The following is a 24012-nucleotide window of genomic DNA, read 5'->3' as shown; positions in this document are numbered from 1 at the left end:
AATAAATAAAAAGCCAACAAGCAAAAACCAAACAGAAACATATCAAACATATTCAAGTCCGTGTGCTGGAGGGCTACCTTGGGACTGAGGCAGAGCCGGTGGGATGGGAAACTAAGGCAGAACCAGTGGTTACCACAGCGATTTGCGTGGAGCTGCCCTCTTGGAACAGGCAATGGCAGACCCCGGCACCTCGGGAACCTGGTGTGCAGAGTCCACTGCCTCGGGGGGATCGTGAGCAGACACCGCAGCCTTGGGGGGCTCGTGAGCTGCCATTGCCACCTCGGAGAGATCATGAGCAGCCACCGCCACCTCAGAGGGATCGTGAGCGGACACCACCACCTTGGGGGGATCCACTGCCTCGGGAGGAATGTGAGCAGTCACCGCCGCCTCGGGGGAATTGTGAGCAGCCACCCCCATCTCGGGGGGATCCGCCACCTCGGGAGGATCGTGAGTGGCCACCACTGTATCGGGGGAACCACAAAGAACATCAGCGGGCTCCAACACTTTGTAAAGGCCAGAAGCAAACCCCACCATCTCGCAGGGACATTCTGAGGGCCAAAAGCGAGCCCCGCCGCCTCGCAGGAACGTCAGCGGGCCCCACCGCTTCCTGAAGGCTGAAAGCGAGCCCCAATGCCTCGGAAGGGTCATGAGTGGACACCGCTGCCTCGGGAGGGCCAGAAGTGAGCCCCGCCTCCCAAAATGCAAAATGCAAATGGGTGGACCGCAAGCAACCTCTGGTGCTCTCTGAGCTGCCACCGCCACCTCTGGTGCTCTCTGAGTGGCCACCGCTGCCTCGGGGGAATCGTGAGTGGTCACCGCCGTCTCTGGGGAATCATGAGTGGCCACTGCATAGCCACCACAGGAGTCTTGCGAGCTGACCACATTGCTCGCACCGACATCAGTATGAAGTAGCAGTAGCAGTCGAAATCCAAAACACAATTAATTCAACCAGGCAGAGTGGTGAGTGAGACGAGAATTTATAGTCCATGACAATGGGGAACAGCTGTGTGTGTGAGTATGTGGCCAGGTGTGTAGAGTTTGCGGTAAATGGGTCCAGTCTCATGTCAGGAGTGTATTCAAAGTGCCAGCATTACTGTCTAGAGTGTGTGGAATGGTGCGCTGTGATTGGTTGTAACCAGGGGCGGATCTACCGGGGTGGCATGGGGTGGCAAATGCCACCCTAAAAGAAAGCCTTGCCACCCCAGCTGCCACCCCAGTTGGCAGCAACAAGTTAAAAGTTATGGCCAATTTGAAAATTTACGAGCGCGAATCTCCAATGTCCGACTGCAGTGAATGCAGCAGCACGAGAAGACGACAAAGCGGGAATAGACTATATTTTACATTTGTTTGGAAAACTTTATGAGATAAAGTTTTAGCGAGGGAAGCGAGGGAACCAGGAGTCGCGATGAGACACAGGAGGAAAGAGGTAAAAAAAAAATTATTTGTCTATCAAGAAATTAAGCTATAATGAAAGCACAGTGCTAGCATAGTTAGCAGTAATGTTGACTTTGAGATGATAAATATCAGGTTGAAGAACGTTATTTCGCTAACTAATGTTACAGTGGTGTAGTCTACTACGTGATAAGTTACCCACTTTGAAACTTTCACACTTTCATTCATAAATTCACCCCGTCTGTGTTTGCAAAGTGACACTGCCATTGGAATTCTGCCATAAAAAGGGCTGTACATTTAATCAAATCTCGATATAGACTAGTGTCTGTGAATATTAAAGGTCAAAGAGACTGCAATTGTTGTTCTAAACGTCTCTGGGATACGTGTGCTCTACTACTACACACACACTGAAGCACACGTGGTGTTTTCAGCTCTTCACTATATTGACACAGGATGTAGGCTTCACATGTGCACGCCAGCACGCTATGAGAGGATTTCACCATTTCATTTGATAAAAGTATCGTCATTCATTCATATCGTACACAAGAAATGATGTTAGAAATTGCACAGTAAAATATACTTAAAAAAAGATCTACTAAAACGTTCTTTTAAAGGAATATCACACAAGTTTTCATAGATGTTTTAATTTCAACTTGCCAAAACAATAACACCAATTTTTTTCAAAAACAATTTCTAAAAGTATATTTCTATTTGTGCCTATAATGTTTATTTATTTATTATTATTGTCAGCTAATAAAACCTATGCTTCAGGGGCCATATTCATATAACATCATACTAAATAGAGCTCTTGATTGGTTGATTTAGATGGTGATAAACACTAAACAGCAGAAAATCAGTTGAGTTCCCCCAGCTGTAAATGTCATTGGCTGTTAAAGTCTTGTGTTTCTTATAATAAATTGACATGTTGATAACACTTAATCTTTCAGAATGCTCTCAATTGCATGTCGATGCACACTGTATGCATTAGTGAGAAACAAAGTTTAAAATGTGACACTGGTGTAAATGGTGTTTTTTTTTTTTTATGTTTCTTATTTTGTATATACAGTCACAGTCAAAAAAAAAAAAGTTTGCTTCCTGTCTCACACATCTGCCACTCATCACCTGTGTCTTAACCTTAATGCCTCTCCTGGCATCAACAAGAGTTGCCATTTACCAACAGCACAGCAGTAATGAGTTTATGAAATTTAGCATCGTGTTAGTTCAGGCAGGCCATGCTTGCCTCAGCCGACAGTCAGCTGTTCCTGACGTATACCAATCCAGTGTTGGCACCTATCACGTGGTCTATTTAAATTCCCATTCTTCAGCATCTCTTCCATCGCAATGCTGCTTGCAATTAACTGATCGTATTACTGCTTGCAAATCAAATTATTGCAGCATGTTTCAGAACACCTGAAATCCGCATCTAAGATAAGTGAATGCTCTTTAAATCCATATGTAAACGATCTAAGCAATCATTGTGCAATAGGATGTGTTAGAAACGTACTCGGTTACTAAACGTAACCTCGGTTCTCTCTAGAAGAGCGAACGAGTACTGCGTCTTAGCTAAGACGCTACGGGAAAAGTCTCTTTTCACGAAATACTGAAGCAAAAAATTATCCTTAATTTTGTATTTTTGTAAAGCGCATTTGCAGCAGTACACAGCCATAGGCGAGACGGCTCGTTCGCTCATTGGCTTGTTCTGCGCTTCGCGCCCTTCTTGCCACTTCCCGCCGAAACGGGTGTGGCCCAACCTATAAAAGGAGCTCGAAAAGGCTGACTCACCTGATTTATTTCATCGCCGAAGCAAACCAGAGTGAATCGTGCGCACGGCAGAGAACGCAGTACTCGTTCGCTCTTCTAGAGAGAACCGAGGTTACGTTTAGTAACCGAGTACGTTCTCTTACGAGAGCTCTCTCGTACTGCGTCTTAGCTAAGACGCTACGGGAACCCAATGTAAAACGCCGTGCGCGCAGGGATCACACACCAATAAACCTGAAGCAACGCCCAGGATTTACAGTGCACAGTCACCTGAGGGACTCACAGAGAGTCCAGGACAGAAAAGGGAAAAAGCCCTCCGTCCCATATCTAGCAGCATCCGTAGATGCGGCAATATGACGTCACACAGCTGAGGCAAGGCCTGACCAATGTGGCAATGCGGGTCTTACGCAATACTGCCCATATAACAGTCGGCAGCGCATAACGCTCGTGAACTCAGAATTCCCCTCAGGGCCCTGATTCGCCTATACCGACAGCAGCCTTGCTTGCAAGGTGGGAACCTCCAGGTTATAGAACCTGATAAATGTAGACGGCGAGGCCCAACCTGCCGCCATACATATATCCTGCAAGGAGATCCCAGTAGACCACGCCCACGACGAGGCGATGCCTCTTGTGGAGTGTGCTCTGACGCCCAGTGGGCACTGAAGGCCCCTGGAAGCGTAAGCTAACGCTATGGCGTCAACTATCCATCTGGATAGAGTCTGTCTCGAAACAGCCATTCCCTTGGAACGCCCACCGAACGAGACAAATAGCTGCTCCGTCTGCCGAAAGGCAGCAGAGCGAGACACATAAGCTCTTAAAACCCTGACAGGGCAAAGAAGACTCGAGTCTCCATCCTCCCCTGACACCGGCAGGGCAGACAGGGCACTAACCTGAGCCCGAAACGGTGTGTTGAGGGATTTCGGCACATAACCGTGCCTAGGTTTGAGTATGACTCTTGAGTCATTGGGCCCAAACTCCAAGCACGACTGGCTCACCGAGAGCGCGTGCAAATCACCCACACGCTTCACAGAAGCGAGAGCCAACAAGAATACTGTCTTGAACGACAGATGCTGAAGGCTAATCGATTGGATAGGCTTGAAAGGGGGACCTTTCAAGGCCTCCAAAACCGCCGCGAGGTCCCACATAGGGACTGACGGAGGTCTGGGAGGATTCAGCCTCCTAGCTCCTCTGAGGAACCGGATGACTAAATCATTCCTTCCTATTGACTGACCGGACGCCGTTTCAGAAAACGCCGCGATGGCAGCCACATAAACTTTGAGCGTGGATGGGGCTCTGCCCTTATCCAACAGCTCCTGAAGGAAGGAGAGGACCTCCGTCACCTCACAACTAAGGGGTGAATAACCTCGAGCTGTGCACCAGCTGGAGAACACCGACCACTTCGAGGCATACTGATGTCGTGTCGACGGAGCTCTAGCCTGAGTGATGGTATTTAGCACTCCCACTGCGAGATCAGCGGGTAACCATTGAGTGCCCATACATAGAGGGACCACAACTCCGGTTGAGGGTGCCAAATCGAGCCCCTGGCCTGCGAGAGGAGGTCTCTCCTCAACGGTACCGGCCACGGGGCGACATCTGCTAACTGCATCAAATCTGGGAACCATGGTTGGTTCTTCCAAAGAGGTGCTACAAGCAGTATTGAACATCTCGTTTCTCTCACCCGTTCTATCACCTGCGGAAGGAGGGAGACGGGAGGGAACGCATAAAGCGGGCAGCACGGCCATCTCCGTGACAGCGCGCTTTCGTTCTTGGAAAAGAACGCGGGGCAGTGAGCGTTTTCGTGGGACACAAAGAGGTCCACCTCCGCCATGCCAAATCTCTCCCACAACAGCCGGACTGTTTGCGGGTGTAGAGACCATTCGCCCGTAGGAACATTGCCTCTGGACAGCCTGTCTGGACCCAGATTCTGCAGTCCAGGCACATGCACTGCTCTCAGCGAGCGCACGTTGCGCTGAGCCCAAATCAGGAGGCGTTCCGTCAGCCTGCACAGGTTTCGGGACCCGAGACCGACCTGGCGATTTATGTAGGACACCACGGACATGTTGTCCGAACGGACTATGACGTGGTGATCCTTGATATGGGGACAAAAGCGCGTCAGCGCGTTCTCCACTGCCAGCATTTCCAGGCAGTTGATATGATGGAGCTTTTCCCGTTCTGACCATAGGCCAAAGGACGGTCTGCCTTCGAGCAGCGCTCCCCATCCCGAAGTGGAGGCGTCCGTCGACACCATTTTCACACTCGGGGAAGTCCCCAGGCTTACACCTGATCGGTACCAGCCGTTCGCTCTCCAAGGTGCTAGAGCCGCAACACAGCTCTGATTGACCTTGAAATGCAGCCGGCCAGACGCCCACGCTCTGCGCGGCAGCCGAGCCTTCAGCCAGAACTGCAGGGGGCGCATGCGGAGCAGGCCCAGCCGCAGAACCGGAGATGCTGAGGCCATGAAACCCAGCATCTTTTGACAGTGTTTGAGCGCCACAGTCGCGCCACAGCAGAAAGAACTCGCTGCACGCTGAATGCCCATCGCGCGCTGTGGTGACAGCCGCGCCGTCATGGAACACGAGTTCAGAACTATACCCAGAAACAGGATCGTCTGACTGGGGTTCAGCGAACTCTTCACCCAATTGACACTGAGGCCGAGCTTCTCGAGGTGATCGAGTAAAACGGCTCTGTGGTCCATGAGCTCCGCTCATGATCGGGCCAGAACCAGCCAGTCGTCCAAATAATTCAGCACTCGTGTGCCTCTGAGTCTAAGAGGAGCGAGCGCTGCATCCATGCACCTCGTAAGCGTACGAGGAGCTACGGACAAGCCGAATGGCAGGACTGCAAACTGGTATGCCTGGCCCTCGAAGGCGAATCTCAAATATCGCCTGTGGTTTGACGCTATCTGTATTTGAAAATACGCGTCCTTCAGATCTATTGACATGAACCAGTCCCCTCTGCGAATTTGCGCGAGGAGCTTCCTGGTCGTGAGCATTTTGAAACTGCGTTTCATCAATGCCTGTTCAGCTGTCTTAGATCCAGTATGGGCCGGAGACCCCCGTCTCTCTTGGGCACCAGAAAGTATCTGCTGTACAGCCCCCCCTCGCTTTGAGACACAGGCTCTACAGCCCCTTTGCTCAACAGTTTTGATATTTCGGCCCGAAGTATGTGTGCTACTTCTGTTTTGACCGTAGTTTCGACGCGCGCTGAAAAGCACGGTGGGCGTCGAGAAAACTGTAGCGAGTAGCCTCTCTTTATAATGCCTAGCACCCAATCCGAAACCCCTGGAAGCACTGACCATGCATCTGCATGAATGGCTAAGGGCTGGATGCGAAACGCGCTCTGTTGACTGGGCAACGGCGGCGCTCGAGTGTGCTGCGCATCTGAGGCGGGGAGCGCGCTGATCACAGCGGGCAGATCGCTCTTCCTCGACCCCGTTCCGGCGCTTAACCGACTGGAGGGAGGCTGAGCGGGTCCCGTGGGACTCGATATATCTGCGAGTAACCGTGGGCTGCATGTGTGCACTTTTACCACTTTCAACTCGCTGTCTGCCTGTGCAGAATGTACGTGCACGGGCCTCGTTTTTACAGAAGCCCCGCGCCGTATGTGACATAGTGTATGTGGGCACTGGGAAGTGGGCACGTTTACTATGCGGCGCGCTCGACCGATCTGTGTGGATCTTATGTGCGCTAGCCCTGTGTGCAGGGCTGTGCTTACATGTGGAGACGGGCACTGGGTAGTGGGCATCGTCACTGCATTTATAGCACCATCGGCCGTGGCCGGACGAGCATGCACGGGTTTCGTTTTTACAGAAACCACATGACGCGTGTGACATAGTAATTGTGGGCACTGAGGGGTGGGCACGTTTACTATGCAGTGTGCGCGACCGACTTGAGTCGACATTATGGGCGCAGGCCCTGTGTGCAGGGCTGTGCTTACATGTGGAGATGGGCACTGAGGAGTGGGCATCGTCACTACATTTATAGCACCATCGGCCGTGGCCGGACGAACGTGCACGGGTTTCGTTTTTACAGAAACCACATGACGCGTGTGACATAGTGATTGTGGGCACTGAGGAGTGGGCACGTCTACTATGTAGTGCGCGTGATCGACTTGAGTCGCTTTTATAGGCGCGAGCCCTGTGTGAAGGGCTGTGCTTATATGCGGAGATGGGCACTGAGCAGTGGGCATCGTCACTACATTTATAGCACCTTCGGCCGTGGCCGGGACACCAGGAATTACACCTTTTTCGGGAAATATCTGGGTAGCCGTGATAACGGTTTTCGTGTGCAGGCAAGCGGGCAACCGTACAGGCTTGCGCATTGCAAACAACGCTGAAACAGTCACAATCTCTGGAAACTGAAACAGCGGCGCGCTTAGGTGAGAGCCCGGCCGCAGCGGAACTCGTACACCGGCGCTTCGATGAAGCAGCCATCGTGTGTAGTGCCGATGCAGCGTCATGCAGCATGCGTAGATGGCTTTCCCAGGATGGCTTCGGGGCTCCCGGCCTCACCGTAATCCTCTGCCGCGGTCCCCGTGGCGCGGGGCGACGGCCAGTAGAGCGAGAACGGGGGTCTCGAGCTGCGTTGCTGAAGCTGTTGTGATAACGGCTTTTGTGTGCAGGCAAGCGGGCAACTGTGCAGGCTTGCGCATTGCAGAAAACGCTGAGACAGTCACAATTCCTGGAACTGAAACAGCGGTGCGCTTGGGTGAGAGCTCGGGCACAGCGGAACTCGTACACCTGCGCTTCGATGAAGCAGCCATCGTTAGTAGTGCCGACGCAGCGTCACACAGGAGGCTTTAGATGGCAACACCGCTTTTGCCGCCGTCCAGCAGAGGGCGGACAAAGGTGCGTCGCTATCGCCTGTTCCACCGGCGGAAGTGAGTGGTAGTTCCTGTTTTTAGCATCATCATTGTGGAGAATGCTAGTGAGACAGACGAACGAGTTCGTGCTGAATATGGAGCGTTCCAAGCCTTCGCCACCTCTTCGTGAAGCTCAGGAAGAAATGAGGCGGGCTTTGAGAAGTACGCTCATCCGAAAGGGAAATACCATCCAGCCGGGAACGAGAGGGGGGTGGGGGGGCGCTGGTGCAAACCACTCGCGGCCGAGACTCATCGCGGCCAACACGAGCCTTCGCCCCGGCTCCTTCTCGATGTCAGCTCGTCTGCTGGGCTTCTGAGCAGAAGGCGCGAGATCCTCGGAGCTCGCCCAGCCCTCACTGCCCGAAGCTAGCAGAGAGCGCGTGTCCTCTTCCCCCGACGCGGCCCTGAGATCGACTTCCTCGGACGACGCGCCGGCAAACAGCGTGCGCTGCCCACCGGGAAGCGATGCAGGGGGGGCCGGTGAAGCAGGGCGAACCGGCGAGCTCGGTTGAGCTGAAGACGGTTCCAGAATCCGCTGGAAGCGATGCTTTTACGGCGCCTCTGCGCAGCGGAGAATGCAGGCTCAGAGAAAAAGGCCAGGCGAGTCCTCAGAGTCACCATGGCAACAGCTCGCAGTGGGGGCATCCGCCGTCAGCGAGCGAGCGCTGCATGATCTTCACCCAGGCAGGAGACACAGATGACGTACCGGTCTCCCTCGCTGAGTGGGGTTCTGACGAGCCGCAGGAAGGCATCTTAAAAAAGACGCGAGCTCTTTTACGAGTGTGTGTCGCAGGGCGAACACACACACACATAAAGAACAGCTTGTATATAACAGGATTGAAAGGATATAGGCGCCGGATAGCGCAGCAGGAACGGCAATGGAAGGCGGCGATGCCAGCAGCTTCAGAATGGCTCGTCCTGCTGATGTGCTTTCTCAGACGGCGCTTGCTTCCTCCGTGATCCAGCGATGCGTGAGCTTCGCTGAAGAGATGAAAAATCAGGTGAGTCAGCCTTTTCGAGCTCCTTTTATAGGTTGGGCCACACCCGTTTCGGCGGGAAGTGGCAAGACGGGCGCGAAGCGCCCTTATTGGTCTGATGTTGCATCAGCCCGCGCTCGATAGGCTGTGCAGTTGCCGCAGAACAAGCCAATGAGCGAACGAGCCGTCTCGCCTATGGCTGTGTACTGCTGCAAATGCGCTTTACAAAAATACAAAATTAAGGATAATTTTTTGCTTCAGTATTTCGTGAAAAGAGACTTTTCCCGTAGCGTCTTAGCTAAGACGCAGTACGAGAGAGCTCTCGTAAGAGAACACCAAATTACCTAAACTTTAGGGTCTCACTGTTTCTAGACGCTATTTTAAACATTTTTCAGAGCAGGCATTTTTATCTGACTTGGCAAGACTGAATTGGGATCATGTTGCACTGTTGATGAAGCTGTTGATTTTTTTCAGCAAGAGTTTCTATTGATTGCCAATAAACACGCTCCTTTTAAAAAGCATAGAATAAAGAATAGGGACAATCCTTGGTTTTCTCAAGAACTAGCCCAGTTAATTCAATTAAGAAATAAACAGTGGTCCCTTGCAAGGAGGTCCAGCAGTAATGTTGATTGGCAACATTTTAGAATTTTGAGAAATAAATGTACCTTAGCTATTCGGCCTCTAAATCAAATTATTATCTTAATGCAACTACTGATAACTTTAACAATTCTTCTAAATTCTGGAAAACAATTAAATTATTGCAGAACAAAAAAGTTTCAGACTTTCCCCCGAAATTGATAATTGGAAATGTAACCATCACAGATAAAAGTGACATTTTAAATGCCTTTAATGCACACTTTGAGAAGGCAGGTCATCTATTTGATCAGCAGTTTCCATCAATTTCAAGTGATGCTTCAACACATTTTTTGCCACCTAGTACATTTTCTCTGATTTGTCATTTGATTTTGAAGCCCTACAAGTTCAAGATGTTATGAAATTATTTAATTCTATAGATCCTAAAAAGGCGCCTGGACCTGATGGTCTGGATCCCTTTTTGTTAAAGGTGGCTGCACCGGTTATAGCTGAGCCTATTACTCATATTTTTAATATGTCATTAAGTTTTAATCAGATCCCAGCTATCTGGAAGCAAGCTTACATTACTCCCCTATTCAAGTCTGGTGATCAATTTGACATGAATAATTTTAGACCCATCTCTAATCTTCCTGTTCTTTCTAAAATATTGGAATCTTTAGTTGCTACCCAACTTAAATCATATTTGCACTCACATAATATTTTAAATGAAATGCAATCCGGGTTCCGGTTGGGGCACAGTACAATATCCGCCACTTTAAAAGTCATGGATGACATCAAAGAGGCCATGGACAGTAAACTTAGCTGTGTTTCTCTGTTCATAGACCTCACAAAGGCGTTTGATACTGTGGACCATCCATTATTGGTTAATACCCTGCTGAGAGCTGGCATTGGATGTAACGCGGTCAAATGGTTCCATAGCTATTTGACCAGTCGTTCACAAATGGTCAAATATGGCAATGATTTGTCAAACCCAGTCCTTGTAACTAAGGGTGTTCCACAGGGTTCTGTTTTGGGTCCCTTGCTTTTCCTAGTTTATATTAATAATGTTTGTGATAATCTTAATTTTTGTAAATATCACCTTTATGCAGATGATACAATTCTGTATTTCTATGCCCCCACAGCTAAATTAGCTTTTTCAAATCTACAGGCAGATTTCAATACCCTGCAACATGCCCTACTAGATTTGAAGCTGTTGTTAAATCCACATAAAACTAAAGTTATGGTTTTTCAAACTGGGCGAACAAAGCTACCATCTTTCTCCATCAAGTCACTAGATGGAATTTAGTACTGTACTAATACTGTACTTACAATGGAAAAATACACAATTTCTCACAAAGTGTTGCTGAACAATGAATCAAAGGAGTGCTCCTTTATGAACACAGATAGTGCTCCCAACAAGCTATCACACAACATTTACAAACAGGTTTTATTATGAATCTGTAATAATACAAATGACAAAGGCAAATTTTGGTCAAGTGTTATTTTCATTGAGCTATTAACTCTATTCATCATCGTGTTGTTTCCAAGCTGAAAAGCAGTAAATTGTGCTTAATTTATTACATCAGCAGACTTGCCATGAACACCAGAGAGAAATGCACATTTCATATGGATTACATAATCCGAGAGTAGCCTATTTATTTTGGTTTGAATATTTTCGTTTAAAAGTAGACATTTCAAGCTTTCGGTAATATTCAATTTTAAATTAAATTTATGCATTTAGCAGATGCTTTTATCCAAAGCGACTTACAGTGCATTCAGGCTATCAATTTTTACCTATCATCTGTTCCTGGGGAATCGAACCCCCAACCTTGCGCTTGATAGCGCAACGTTCTACCAATTGAGCTAAAGGAACACTATATTATAAAATAAAAATAAAATATTAACACACTACCTGACCCAAAATATCACCCAAAGTTTCTACAGCTTTTTTCTTAGCTATTTCAGAATCTTAACATAAAATAACTTAACATAAGTTAACAGTACGCCTATGGACGTATCCGTGTATTTATTAGGCAGGATCAAATGAAAAAGCGGAACAGATGCTCAGTTTGCGTGAGGCGGGACAGAGGGTAAAATTGCTGTACAGTACAACATAAAGCGGGACAGGTGGTCACTCTATTCGCGCCAGTTATTCAGCCAATAAAGTGTAGGCCTATGTACCGTATTTTCCGGACTATAAGGCGCACTTTTTTTCATAGTTTGGCTGGTCCTGCGACCTATAGTCGACATGAACCAGGAGAAATGAACCAAGAGAAAACATTACCGTCTACAGCCGCCAGAGGGCGCTCTATGCGGCCAGAGATGCTGCTCAGTGCTCCTGTAGTCTACACTGAGCAGCATATAGCGCCCTCTTGTGGCTGTAAACGGCAATGTTTTCTCTTGGTTCTTGGTTCTAAATAAATGCGACTTATAGTCCAGTGCGACTTATATAAGTTTTTTTCCTCGTCGTACGGTATTTTTGGACTGATGCAACTTATACAGGCACCCGCTCATTTTGGATCAACCCGCGCATCACTGATGTGTACTACGTTAAGCTTACTGAGACTTGTTATAGCACTTGTATATCATGGCTCTCTGGTTGATTATGATTGCTTCTATTGTCCTCATGTGTAAGCTGCTTCAGATAAAAGCATCTGCTTAATGACTAAATGTAAAGGTAATAAAAACATGGGTGCATTTGATGACAATATGAACAAAGTATTACATTAATAAGGTTAAAATAAATAATAATATATTGGGATATATTGGGATAAATTAAAATATCACATAAAAAGTAATTACATCAAATTAGTTAAATTAATTATTAATTTTACTAAAATAGTAATCCCAGCCATTTAACACTTAATTTGCCACATGGCCCAGCAACTTAATACATGTTATTTTCATTTATTGTGATGTATTGCCTGGGTTAGTTTTGCTGGTTGTTGTTGTTGTTGTTTTTTTGTGTACAAGTCCTCTATAGGAGGTGTGGACTACATCGTCCCATTGGCAAATAATGGCGTTATGTCGGAGTTCTGGGGGAAGCACCGTGAGTGGATATTGGGTGCTTGTCAATGGAAGGCTGCATATCTCGGCTGCCACATCATCAAATGTTGCTGTAGACCATTTAAGTTGGAAGGATCCTTGGAAGACAACCTTCGTTTGGCATCTTTCATACAGCTGAATTTGAAGATGCATGGGATGTATCCTCCATGACCTTCAATCCCACACAATTCTTTGTGTCTTAGAGCTTCAACAACTGAGAGCAAGGCAGTCTCAGTTGAATGTCCACTTCTGAAGCCAGATTGGTTGCTGTCAAGGAGGTTGTTGTGTGTGAGAAATGTAGAGACTTGGTTGAACACAGCTCGTTCAAGTGTTTTTGCAATGAAAGGAAGAAGGGAATCTGGTCTGTAGTTCTCTAAAAGAGATTGGTTGAGGTTGGGTTTCTTAAGTAGTGGAGTTATACGTGCCTGTCTAAATGATGAGGGAAAAACACCAGTGTGGAGGGATGTGTGGATGATGTGAGTGAGTGCAGGTACAACTGCAGGAGAAATGGCTATAAGGAGATGAGATGAAATAGGATCAAGCGGGCAAGTTGTAGGGTGATTAGAAAGGATGAGTTTTGAGACTTCTGCCTCAGAGAGTGAAGAGAAGGATGTAAATGAGTGTAAGTTTGCTGGTGATATGAGCTTGACTGATTGTGGTGTGGAAAATTGTGCACTAATGTGTTTAATTTTATTAATGAAAAACGTTGCAAAGTCGTCAGCTATTAGAGATGAAGCAGGAGGGGGAGTAGGAGGACAAAGAAATAAGGACGATGTTTTAAAAAGCATGCGAGAGTTAGACGAATTGTTAATTATGGTAGTATGTCATTTTAGCAGTGGAGACATTAGCAGAGAAAGAATATAGGAGTAACTGATACACATTAAGGTTAGTAGTATTTTTGGATTTGCGCCACACCCTTTCAGCAGCTCTAAGCTTAGAACGGTGTTTGCGTAGAACATCAGATAACCAAGGGGCAGAAGGGGTGTTACGGGCTGGCCTGGAAGATATGGGGTGTCTAAACAAGATGTAAGAGTGGAGCAGAAAGTATCAGTTAGCACTGTTAGCATCCAAAGATGCAAACAGTTTAGGGGAAGGAAGTGAAGATGAAACCATTGCACAAAGCCGGGAGGGTGAAAGTGTGCGTAGGTTACGTCGAAAGATGACATGTGGAGGGATAAGTGATGTGTCAGGGACCATGTTGAGGTTAAAAGTGAGGAGGAAGTGATCCGACTATTATTATATATATAATTTTTATATATATAATGTACATAATTACAACATTTAACCCTTTCGCACGTGAGTTTAAAATATTCTAGCTCAGCCTCCAGTGTGAGTTTTTTTTTTAGGCAACCGTTATATTCGAATTTACCACCTTATTGTTTTCGTGCCGATGCATCATGCTTGTTATGTGACACATGGATCCCTTTTATTTAGTTTTTCCTGTTTCATTCAAAATATTCACAAACATTCTCTGATTTTGAAATATGTAAATAAGTAAACAACAAGCAAACAAGTAAATATATTTGGTAGTTTAAACGAGTTTATATTGGCCGTGTTACTTGATCTATACCAGGTGATGGGCACGCCATGTTAGTTTGTGCTGAATCAGAGCTGTGGGATTTACAACATGCAAATTCATCCTCTCCTACTCATTATACGATTGGAAACACTGAATTTTTGTGAAAATTTGATAAGCGCTCAGTGCGTCCGATCTGTCTCTGCGCCAGGCAAAGCGCGAAAGCAGATTTAAATTCAGCAGTTAATGAAGAGATCAGAGGTGTCAAGTAACGAAGTACAAATACTTCGTTACGTTACTTAAGTAGAAATTTTGGGTATCTATACTTTACTTGAGTAATTATATTTCAGCCGAGTTTTTACTTCTACTCCTTACATTTTCACACAAGTATCTGTACTTTCTACTCCTTACATTTTAAAAATAGCTTCGGTACTGCTATTTCATTCCGGCTTGTCATCATTCAAAAAAAAAAAAAACCTATCCAGAAAAATTGCGCCATCCGGATGGAGTGAATTTGATTGTGGTTGGATGAGAAGTATAAACATATACCATTCCGACATCCTATTGGTTTGTACGCGATCCATCGCACCTGCACATGACACAAATCACTTCACACCCCAGCCAGGACATTGCCAGTTTTGGGTTCGTTTATCAAAAAATATATTTCTTAAAAGTAGGGTTGGGTATGGAACCGGTATCCGATCGCCTCAGAGTCCCCTTAAATTTCAAATGAAACCGGCGTCAGACCGGTCTTCTCTCTGTCTTTCAGCGCGCTCTTCAAACCGCAGACAGCGAGCGGACTCATACAGAGACAGAGGACACAAGTATGTGTTTATCGATAGATTGTTAGAATATCAGTATCTGTGCAGTTCTTTGTCATAAATACAGTTTACAAAAGGTCACGAGGGAAGGAGCAGTCGGTTTCTCATCTAGCTACTGTAAAGTTTTCGCTTGTCACACCACATGTGTTTCCTCCAGCGAAAATCTAGCCCTTAACACATATGAACGAACACATACTTGAATTACACTTATTTAAATATACTTAATTTAATCATACGTACTTTATACTACTGTGCAAAAGTCTTAGTAACATTAGTATTTTCACCCAAAAGAATGGCGTTCGGCCAGTTATTTATATATTTTGCTGTAGTGTGTCAGTATAAAATAACAGTTTACATTTCCAAACATTCATTTTGCCGTCGTTAGACTGCTTGTGCATTCAAAATCGCACTTGATTATTATTAAAATTAATGGCAAACTGATATTTCCTTCTGACCCACTACAGCAAAAGATATAAATAACTGGCTTAAAACCCTATTTTGGGGTGAAAATACTAAAGTGCCTAAGACTTTTGCACAGTACTGTACTTTACAAATGACATTGTTGCTACTTTATAAAGAATGAGCATACAGTAATTCACAGAACTGATTAAAGACAGTGACAGACAGCACTCCAATCGAACCGAATACAGGAAGCTATCAATCAAGAAGGTATCAGGATTATGATTTATTTTAAATTTTTAGTTTTTGATTAAACACTTGGATTAATCATTCATTTTGACAGCACTATAACGTTTATTGTAAATAGACAACCATACAAGGGTAATTGTTACTAAGCCTGCCCTGGGTACACCAATGTTCTTGTCCATTGCCCTCGCAGATTCCTGCAGCTAAGCTTGGATGTACATTTACATTCAATTAAAGGTTATTGATGACATGCCTCTGAAGTTTGACTTTTTGCACCATTACAATACTTATAGGCAACTAGTCATCATATCTCTAGTCCTTTAATGTATTTGCATTGTACTAAAGTGCGTTCATTTTCAATGGTCATATATGTGGCTGAAACATGTAGCCTAGTGCATCCCAAATATTTCAACATGAACATTTTAATATAACATTATAGTCATTATGGCCTATGGCCTTTAGAAAAATGTTTTTTTTGAGGAGGTGGGGTAGTGCACAATAGGCCCCTGTAGCGTGGCCTAAGCTTTTGTTCTTAATGGCATTTTTTTTTCTTACATTACATTACTTTTATACTTTAAGTAGTTTTTAAACCAGTACTTTTACACTTTTACTTGAGTAAAAACCTTGTGTTGATACTTCAACTTCTACAAAAGTCTTTTTAAACCCTAGTATCTATACTTCTACTTGAGTAATGAATGCCAATACTTTTGACACCACTGGAAGAGATACATTGAAAATTCTAATGACACCAGTGTGTGATCATATGCTTCAGGGACCAGCCAAGACTGATCACACAGGTGTGATCGTACACGTTAAAGGATTAATAAATGTGTTATAGATTTCTGGCTTTTAGAGACTCGAACCCCTTCTGCAGCTTTGTCAAGTTGTTAAGGTTGTCATAAGCTTCCTTGCAAAAATGACCCATTTTTGCAGCTCTTTAGGTTGCTAGGCTCCCAGTAAGCCTTCCAGACACTGACACAAGCATGTTTAGTACTCCTAACATTTTAAAGAGAAAGCAGCCATGTCAGTGTGATGCTGTGTGTTTCTAGGCAAAAGCAAAATAACTTTATTTCACCTTTCGAAAGTAGATGCATGTAGGAATATTTAAGATTACTTATAAGTTACAACAGATCAGCAATGTATTTTCGTGAACCTTGTAGAGGAGGTAATTCTGACTTTGCTACAAGAATCTGGCACTTCTGAATAAGCTACTGTAAGTATGTTTTGTTATTAGTTTTAGTATTTGCTACTGACTGTTCAAATTCTGAGATTGGCGCATCGTGTGTTCGTGTGAGAGAGAGAGCTTGTGTATGTGTATGAGAAAAAGAGACAGGGTCACATCATAGAGGTAGCTGTCTTAACCGTCCGTGGCTTGTGTCCTGGGGTGCAAACACATACGAGCTTCATCAGTGTGCCTGTCATGTGACTCTGTTCCCCTTTTGGACTTGACCTGATGGTAAAACTAAGGACATTATTAACTGTCTTTACATTAATTTTGAAAGATGAAGCTCACGATTATGAGAAGGTGATTGTTACCTTTCCTCTAGCAATTTCCTTCTTTTTTTTTAGAAACCTAAGATGTCTTGAGCCAGAAACTATGCCTTTAGCAGACAGGGCGTTGGCCATTCATTGGCCTCCCTGGGAGTAAGGGGTAGACTTTTAGGCCTGGTAGGAACTAAAAGGGGTCATATGGTGTGATTTATTTTTTCCTTTCTGTTTGGAATGTTACAAGCTCTGTAAAGTTAGACTAAATACTAAAGACTAAAATCTCGAATCCAAAGAAAAATTGTTTATAAAAGTTAAGACAAACACGCCCTCCTAAAAAGGCTCATTCTAACACGCCTTCACATGTCTAAGTCACAATGTGGAAAGATTTGCATAAAACTGCCCAAATGTTCACACAAAGAAAGCATAACTTTCATTCTCACTAGGTCCGTTTACATGGACACTTTTTGCTTCCATCGGAATTAATTCCGTCTGATTGACGAATCCGAACATAGTGTTTACATGAACGCTGAATAAAGTGATTGGGTTGATATGCGTGTTTACATGTCACAAGCTTTTGATCGGATTTACTCTTTTGACATGCGCACACTGCATGAATATACAGAGTTTCCCGCTGCTGATGCATACTGTTTTAAAAAGCACCCGTGATATTTATCTACTTCGGGTCCTAATTAGGCGACGACCAGCACATGAACTGTTGTGCTGCTTAATGTTACTAAAAAAAAAAAAAAAAGGTGTAAAAGTGCCCCTTCCCGCACCCAATACTAGTCGTCTGTTGATTAGAGTCTTAAACAAGGACTGGTGGGATGTGGTCCTGTTCCACTTCACATACGCTGAGTGAAAGGGGAGTTTTATAATGAGAGGACACTTATTTATGACACTTTATTCACCAGGAAGAACAGCTCGCTACACGCGTCATACGCCATTACGCTATTTCTACGTCACTGCGCATGTGCAGTACTTTCCAGTTTCGGTTTTCAATCTGATCAAGTGTTTACATGTCCTCTCGCTCAGATTACAAAAGGAATAAACCACCCCTTACAATCCGATCAAAATTTAGTCGGATCTGGCCAATTCAATCTGATTGACGTGTTTGCATGTGATTTTTTTTTTTTATTCTGATTGTGCTTCTAGTCCTATTACGATCGGATTAGTAGTGTCCATGTAAACGCAGTGAATGTTGCAACCGGCGCCATGTTGTGGAGTTGCTGTGTGTTTAGTTGTAAAAGTGAAACTACTTTGTTTGGCCTTCCAAAAGAGGACACAACTAGAAATCAGTGGTTAAGTTATATTTACAACACTGTTACAGAAAAACACATTTTATGGAGGATGAGGACTGTTTCCTGAACATGCAGACAAGCCCACAATGCGTCTGAGGCACAAAGGCAGTTTCTGTAAGGTGGGGCAGTTTCAACTTTGCAAGGACAGTCTGGCGCTTCTGACTCTGGTCAGAGTCTGGCACTTTTGTGCTGGTGCTAGAGCATACACATGAAGCTATAAGATCGAACATGTAAGCAGTATATAATTTGTTTGTTTTATGTTGCAAGTCAGGTTTTGTTTTCATTTAAGAAATTTACTACATTGAATGCCTCATACAGCAAGTCAGCCTTGGGAAACATTTATGCATTTAAGCATGCATCAGGACAAATGCATTTTATTCACCTCTTCCTCAACTTGTTTTTACCACTGCCATCATAATCAACACTACTTACCAAAGCTTGAGCATCATCACAGGTGAGAGCCAAACCTAACGCAATGCCTGGATCAACTGAAAGTGAAATCAAATTTAGCAGTTAATTCAAATACCAAAAACTTTAAAAAACACCTTTTATAGTTTATATGCATTTGTATGGCATCTTTCACAATACGTTCCAACTTTACAAGAAATAGTGTTGTGTTAAGAGCCATGTGTAAGGACTTTTCGGGGATTTTTTTTTCTGTAAAATGCAGTGTTGAAACTTTGACACAAACATTGGAGATTTACTTCCTCCGTTTGAGTGAGGAAATAATCTATTTCTCATAGTTCTCAATGTCAAAGCTGTAAGTAAACAAATAAATAAATATATAAATTACTTTTTTGTTTGTATTACTAAGAAAAAAAACATTAAAATACATGTGATGACTTTCATATTTTCTATCTCACAAAAGTGGATGTGAAAGAACCAAGCTCAGGTCAAACCAAAATACAGCAGAGCAGTAACTAATAATATGACTTCATAAGAGATTAGGCAAGATATACAATATATCAGAGTTAAAGCAATATGTGTTTCACAGTGAGAAAGTCACAGTTAACAATGTATAACAATGATTAAGCAAGTTTGTTAAATGAAAATATTTTATCATAAGTGTGAATAAGCTTAGTTCGTGCATAATCATATGCTTAAAACATACATATTTTTTAGATAATATTAATTTAACCAATTACAATTTCTAATTGAGTGGTGGTGGAGCACTCTTTTGAATCCACCCCTTGGTCCTTTCAAAATCACACCGCTCCACTCGGCGCTCCAGCCCTGCACGCTCACATACTCTGTGAGTAGCTGTTGCTGTCATGAGATATATCTATTTCAAAACCAGATGTCATCAAAATAATTTGCCTGTGGGCCTGATATTATTGCTGGTGGGCCTGTTTTGAACACCTAATACCAACTACTGCTCCAACCCATGACCAAAACAAAAAGACCTGTACATTTTTTATGGAATTTGTCATTAATTGTAATGATATACACAAACAGTGATTGACTGTCATAAAAACTCTTCTATAATGTGCTGCTGATGTTGGTATCTCTCTGTTATTAGAGGAACATCTTTCCCTGAAATGGATAGGTCAGATAAGATAGATATCCAAAATGTTGGTTGCTTCTAGCAAGCTTTGAAGCATAATACAGTATTATAATGATGTACATGCAAAATTGACATTTACATTGAATCATTTAGCAGACGCTTTTATCCAAAGCAACTTACAAATGAGAACAATAGAAGCAATCAGACCAACAAGAGAACAATAACAGTATACAAGTGCCATGACGAGTCTCAGTTAGTCTAGTACAGAACACGTAGCCAGGTTTTTATTTTTTATTATTTTTTTTGATAATATGATAGATAAGAAAAGAAAAGAGTGGTTAAATTTGATTTAAGATTATAATTGTTTTAGTGTTTTATGTACTGTAATGGTGTTGAGCAATATCACCTGTCACTGGGAGCAGCATACACTGATTACCACTGTAAGAACACCTATAAAGACCACCAGTTCCATTATGAAGGTTAGGTGCCGTCACTAACACACTAAAAAGGGAACAAGACAAATATGGTAAAGGAAGGAAATGCAGTGTTTCAACAGGACATTAACGCAACATTATTGCAACTGTATTAATGTCTGTATATGATGATTCAGAGATGTACTTGGGGAGAAGGAAATTTTAAAACATTTTAGAAGATTTCCTGACTCTGGATTATGAATTATAACCTCATAATTTTCCAGTAAACGGACACAAACTTTTTGTGATCATTTATATAGAGTTAGGAATGAGTGATTTTGGTCACAATATAAAATATTAATGTAAAATAATCTCTAAATTTGGTCATTACCATAAAGAGTTATTTCTACCTTATGAAAATGCAGGCCTCACCTGTCTCCTTGCGTAGGTCCAAAATGACAAACCTGATGGCCGAAATGAGAGCCTACCTCAGGCGCAGTGAAAACTCTTGGATTCAGTGTCTCTAAACTGAACCCCAAGGAATGACATGCCACTGGAAGATACAGAAGTCAGGACAATTAAGACCATTTGTCTTTTTACACATTTTTAATGCCTCTTTTCAGCACGTGGCAACATGTGATATCTCTCTCTCTCTCTCTCTCTCTCTCTCTCTCTTTCGCTCTCTCTCTCTCTCTGTGTGTGTGTCTATATATATGGTAAAAAGAACAATCGTTGTTTTTGTGGGAAATAGAGATAAATTCTTAAAAAAACACATTCATAATATAATACATTACTGTGTTTTAAAAAAAATATATAGTTCTATAAAGTGTTTGGAGTAGGCTATACATACACTGGCTACACATACAGAAACCTCAAGCAGAGTAACCACAGTTGTAGCTCTGATGATCCACTTAATGTTATTCATACAATATCAAGTGTGGAATAAGTTTTCAAAAACTTTTAGGAACACTGTATTTCAAAAAGATAAGCAAAATCGGTTACTTACGCAGGAGAAATCCGAAAAATATATATATAAAAAAAGCTTGACATAGTTGAAAGATACAGCATGATAATGGTTTAGAATCCACAACAGATTTAAATGGATAAATATTCATATTCGAAGGTGATTATAGAGGATAAAGAGGAATTATCTGAGTGAAAGCAAACACGTTCACAGTACGTAAGTTCCAGAGTGAAAGTGAAGTGAAACAAAGCTGCTATGTTATTTTGATGTGAAACATCATGTGGGGGTGAATCATGAGAAAGTTCAGTGAAGGGCGATGAAACCAAGCAGCAGCCAGTGAGCAGATGCAGATATGCAGCAGTAAAGAATCAAGTCTCTACTGACACCTAACAAAATCACACAATCCTGCACTTTCCAAAAAGTCTAAAAGACATGATACTACTAAGGTAGATATCCAAAGACTATTATGTTGTAAACTAGTGAAAAGTGTACAGGGTGTTAAATGTTAAATGCTCTTTCTACCTGTTATGACCCTAATAAATTAATCATTGGGTTATGTTGATGTTATTGGGTTCATGTTATATTTCTGACTTGAATGAAAATTTATTTAAAAGCAATCATTTCGATGTACTTTTAATCCTCTGGTATTGTTCATTCGGCAGTCACACTTGTGTTGTGTCTGGACCAGACCAGACACCTGAAATTTAACTCTTTTTTTTTTTTTTTCCTCAGTAAAATTAATGTAATACATTTTTGTTTGTTATTTTTTCTTTTTTATTTTGAAAGGATTGCATGGTACTATTCAATATTGAAATATTTTTTTATTATTATTATTATAAAAAAATATATATAATAATAATAATTTATTACCTTATTTTTATGGCAGTATTTCATGTAGGGATGTCCAGATCCGATCACGTGATCGGAAATCGGGCCCGATCGCGTGGTTTCAGACTCGATCAGAATCGGACCTTACCTCCCGATCAGGACTCGGATATATATATATATATATATATATATATATATATATATATATATATATATATATATATATATATATATATATATTCTCATTAATTTTTAACACATCTTTTGTTATGCGGTGGCACAGAGTTAGACCCTTTTGACTCCACACAGAAACAGCGACGCGTGCGGCATGACACCACTTTGTTTTCAAGAGCTGGTGTGAATAACATCTCGGTTACGTATGTAACCTTGGTTCCCTGAATAGGGAACGAGATGCTGCGGTGACGTCACCACGTATGGGAACACCTTCGGTGTGACGAATGTCTGAAGCCCTATACCATCCCGCCAATCCTATTGGCCAAATAGCGCGTGGCACCGCCCAGCATGCGTAGGCATATATATACCTGGTGCCGCGCGCCATTTACCTCAGATTTCATGACGAGAAGAGAAGAAAGCTATCAAGGTACTTCACGGCCAGAACCGCAGCATCTCGTTCCCTATTCAGGGAACCAAGGTTACATACGTAACCGAGATGTTCCCTTTCATAGGTCACTTCGATGCTGCGGTGACGTCACCACGTATGGGAACGCTATACCATCACGCCTGACGTACCTGATAGCTTGGATCCAAGGAAGCATCTGCTCAAGCGGAGAGAACCCGGGAGCCAGGAGCCATCCTCACATCCAGACTGTAAGACCTGATAAAAGTGCTCGGTGAGGACCAGCCTGCCGCAGCACAGATATCATCCATAGAAGATCCACTGAGAAAGGCTTGAGAAGAAGCCACTGCTCTCGTGGAATGACCTTTTACTCCTAAGGGCGAAGCGAGCCCGCGCGCCTCATAGGCCAAGGAAATAGCCTCCACCAGCCAATGGGACATGCGCTGTTTCGTAACTGCATGGCCCTTATTCTTATGTCCAAAACAGACAAACAGCTGGTCAGACTCACGCCATGGGGCAGTGCGATCCACATAAGTCTTCAACGCCCTCACAGGGCAAAGACTTAGATCTCCAGACTCTGTCGCAGCAGGAGAAAAGGCCTCCAGGACCACCTGCTGAAAATGAAAAGGATTAGACGCGACCTTAGGAACATAATTAGGCCTAGGTCGCAACAACACTTTCACAGAGCCTGGTGCAAACTCCATGCACGAGGGTGAGACAGAGAGAGCCTGTAAATCCCCAACTCTTTTAAGGGAGGATAAAGCCATGAGAAGAAGTGTCTTCAGAGACAGGAGCTTATCCAATACAGTTTCCAGGGGCTCAAACGGATGCCCTGACAAACCCAGTAACACAATGGATAAATCCCATGAAGGAACTCGCACAGGGCGGAAAGGCCTCAACCGTCGCGCACCCTGTATAAAGCGAGAAACCAGTGGATGACGACCCACTGAAACACCACCTATATGCTCATGGTGAGCTGAGATAGCTGCCACATAAACCTTCAGGGTGGCTGGTGTCAATCCCTCCGAAAAACGGTCTTGAAGAAACTCCAGTACTGAAGCCACAGGGCAGTAAACTGGATCCACATCATGAGTTTCACACCATGTCATAAACAGTTTCCACTTGAAAGCATATAAGCGTCTCGTAGAAACTGCTCTAGAGTTCAGTATAGTCTCGGTAGTTTCAGCAGAAAGACCGGGACATATCAACTCACTCCGCTCAGAGGCCACGCCCACAGGTTCCACAGATCTGGCCTGGGATGCCAGATCCGTCCCTGTGCTTGCGATAATAAATCCCGTCTGAGGGGAATCTCCACCGGAGAGCCCGCTAACAGATTGATGAGATCCGCAAACC

General features: G+C 43.8%; 1 protein-coding gene across 3 annotated transcripts in view; it reads right to left on the bottom strand.

The window, feature by feature from the left end:
• The window catches only part of LOC132133162 (integrin alpha-X-like), a 122166-nt gene extending 100667 nt beyond the window's left edge, over positions 1 to 21499 (bottom strand). For all 3 annotated transcript variants that reach the window (XM_059545913.1, XM_059545905.1, XM_059545921.1), the window contains exons 1-4: positions 21297 to 21499; positions 20723 to 20843; positions 20284 to 20378; positions 18806 to 18861 (exon numbers count right to left, since the gene is read on the bottom strand). In XM_059545913.1, the coding sequence (XP_059401896.1) occupies positions 18806 to 18861; positions 20284 to 20378; positions 20723 to 20843; positions 21297 to 21405 (381 nt within the window). In that variant the 5' untranslated portion in view covers positions 21406 to 21499. The remainder of the gene's footprint in view (positions 1 to 18805; positions 18862 to 20283; positions 20379 to 20722; positions 20844 to 21296) is intronic.
• Positions 21500 to 24012: the final 2513 nt, after the last annotated feature.

The sequence above is a fragment of the Carassius carassius genome, chromosome 4 (assembly GCF_963082965.1).
Source record: "Carassius carassius chromosome 4, fCarCar2.1, whole genome shotgun sequence".
In the NCBI taxonomy this organism is placed as follows: domain Eukaryota; kingdom Metazoa; phylum Chordata; class Actinopteri; order Cypriniformes; family Cyprinidae; genus Carassius; species Carassius carassius.
The sequence above is the reverse complement of the archived record's forward strand: the minus strand, read 5'-3'. Positions and strand labels throughout refer to the sequence as shown.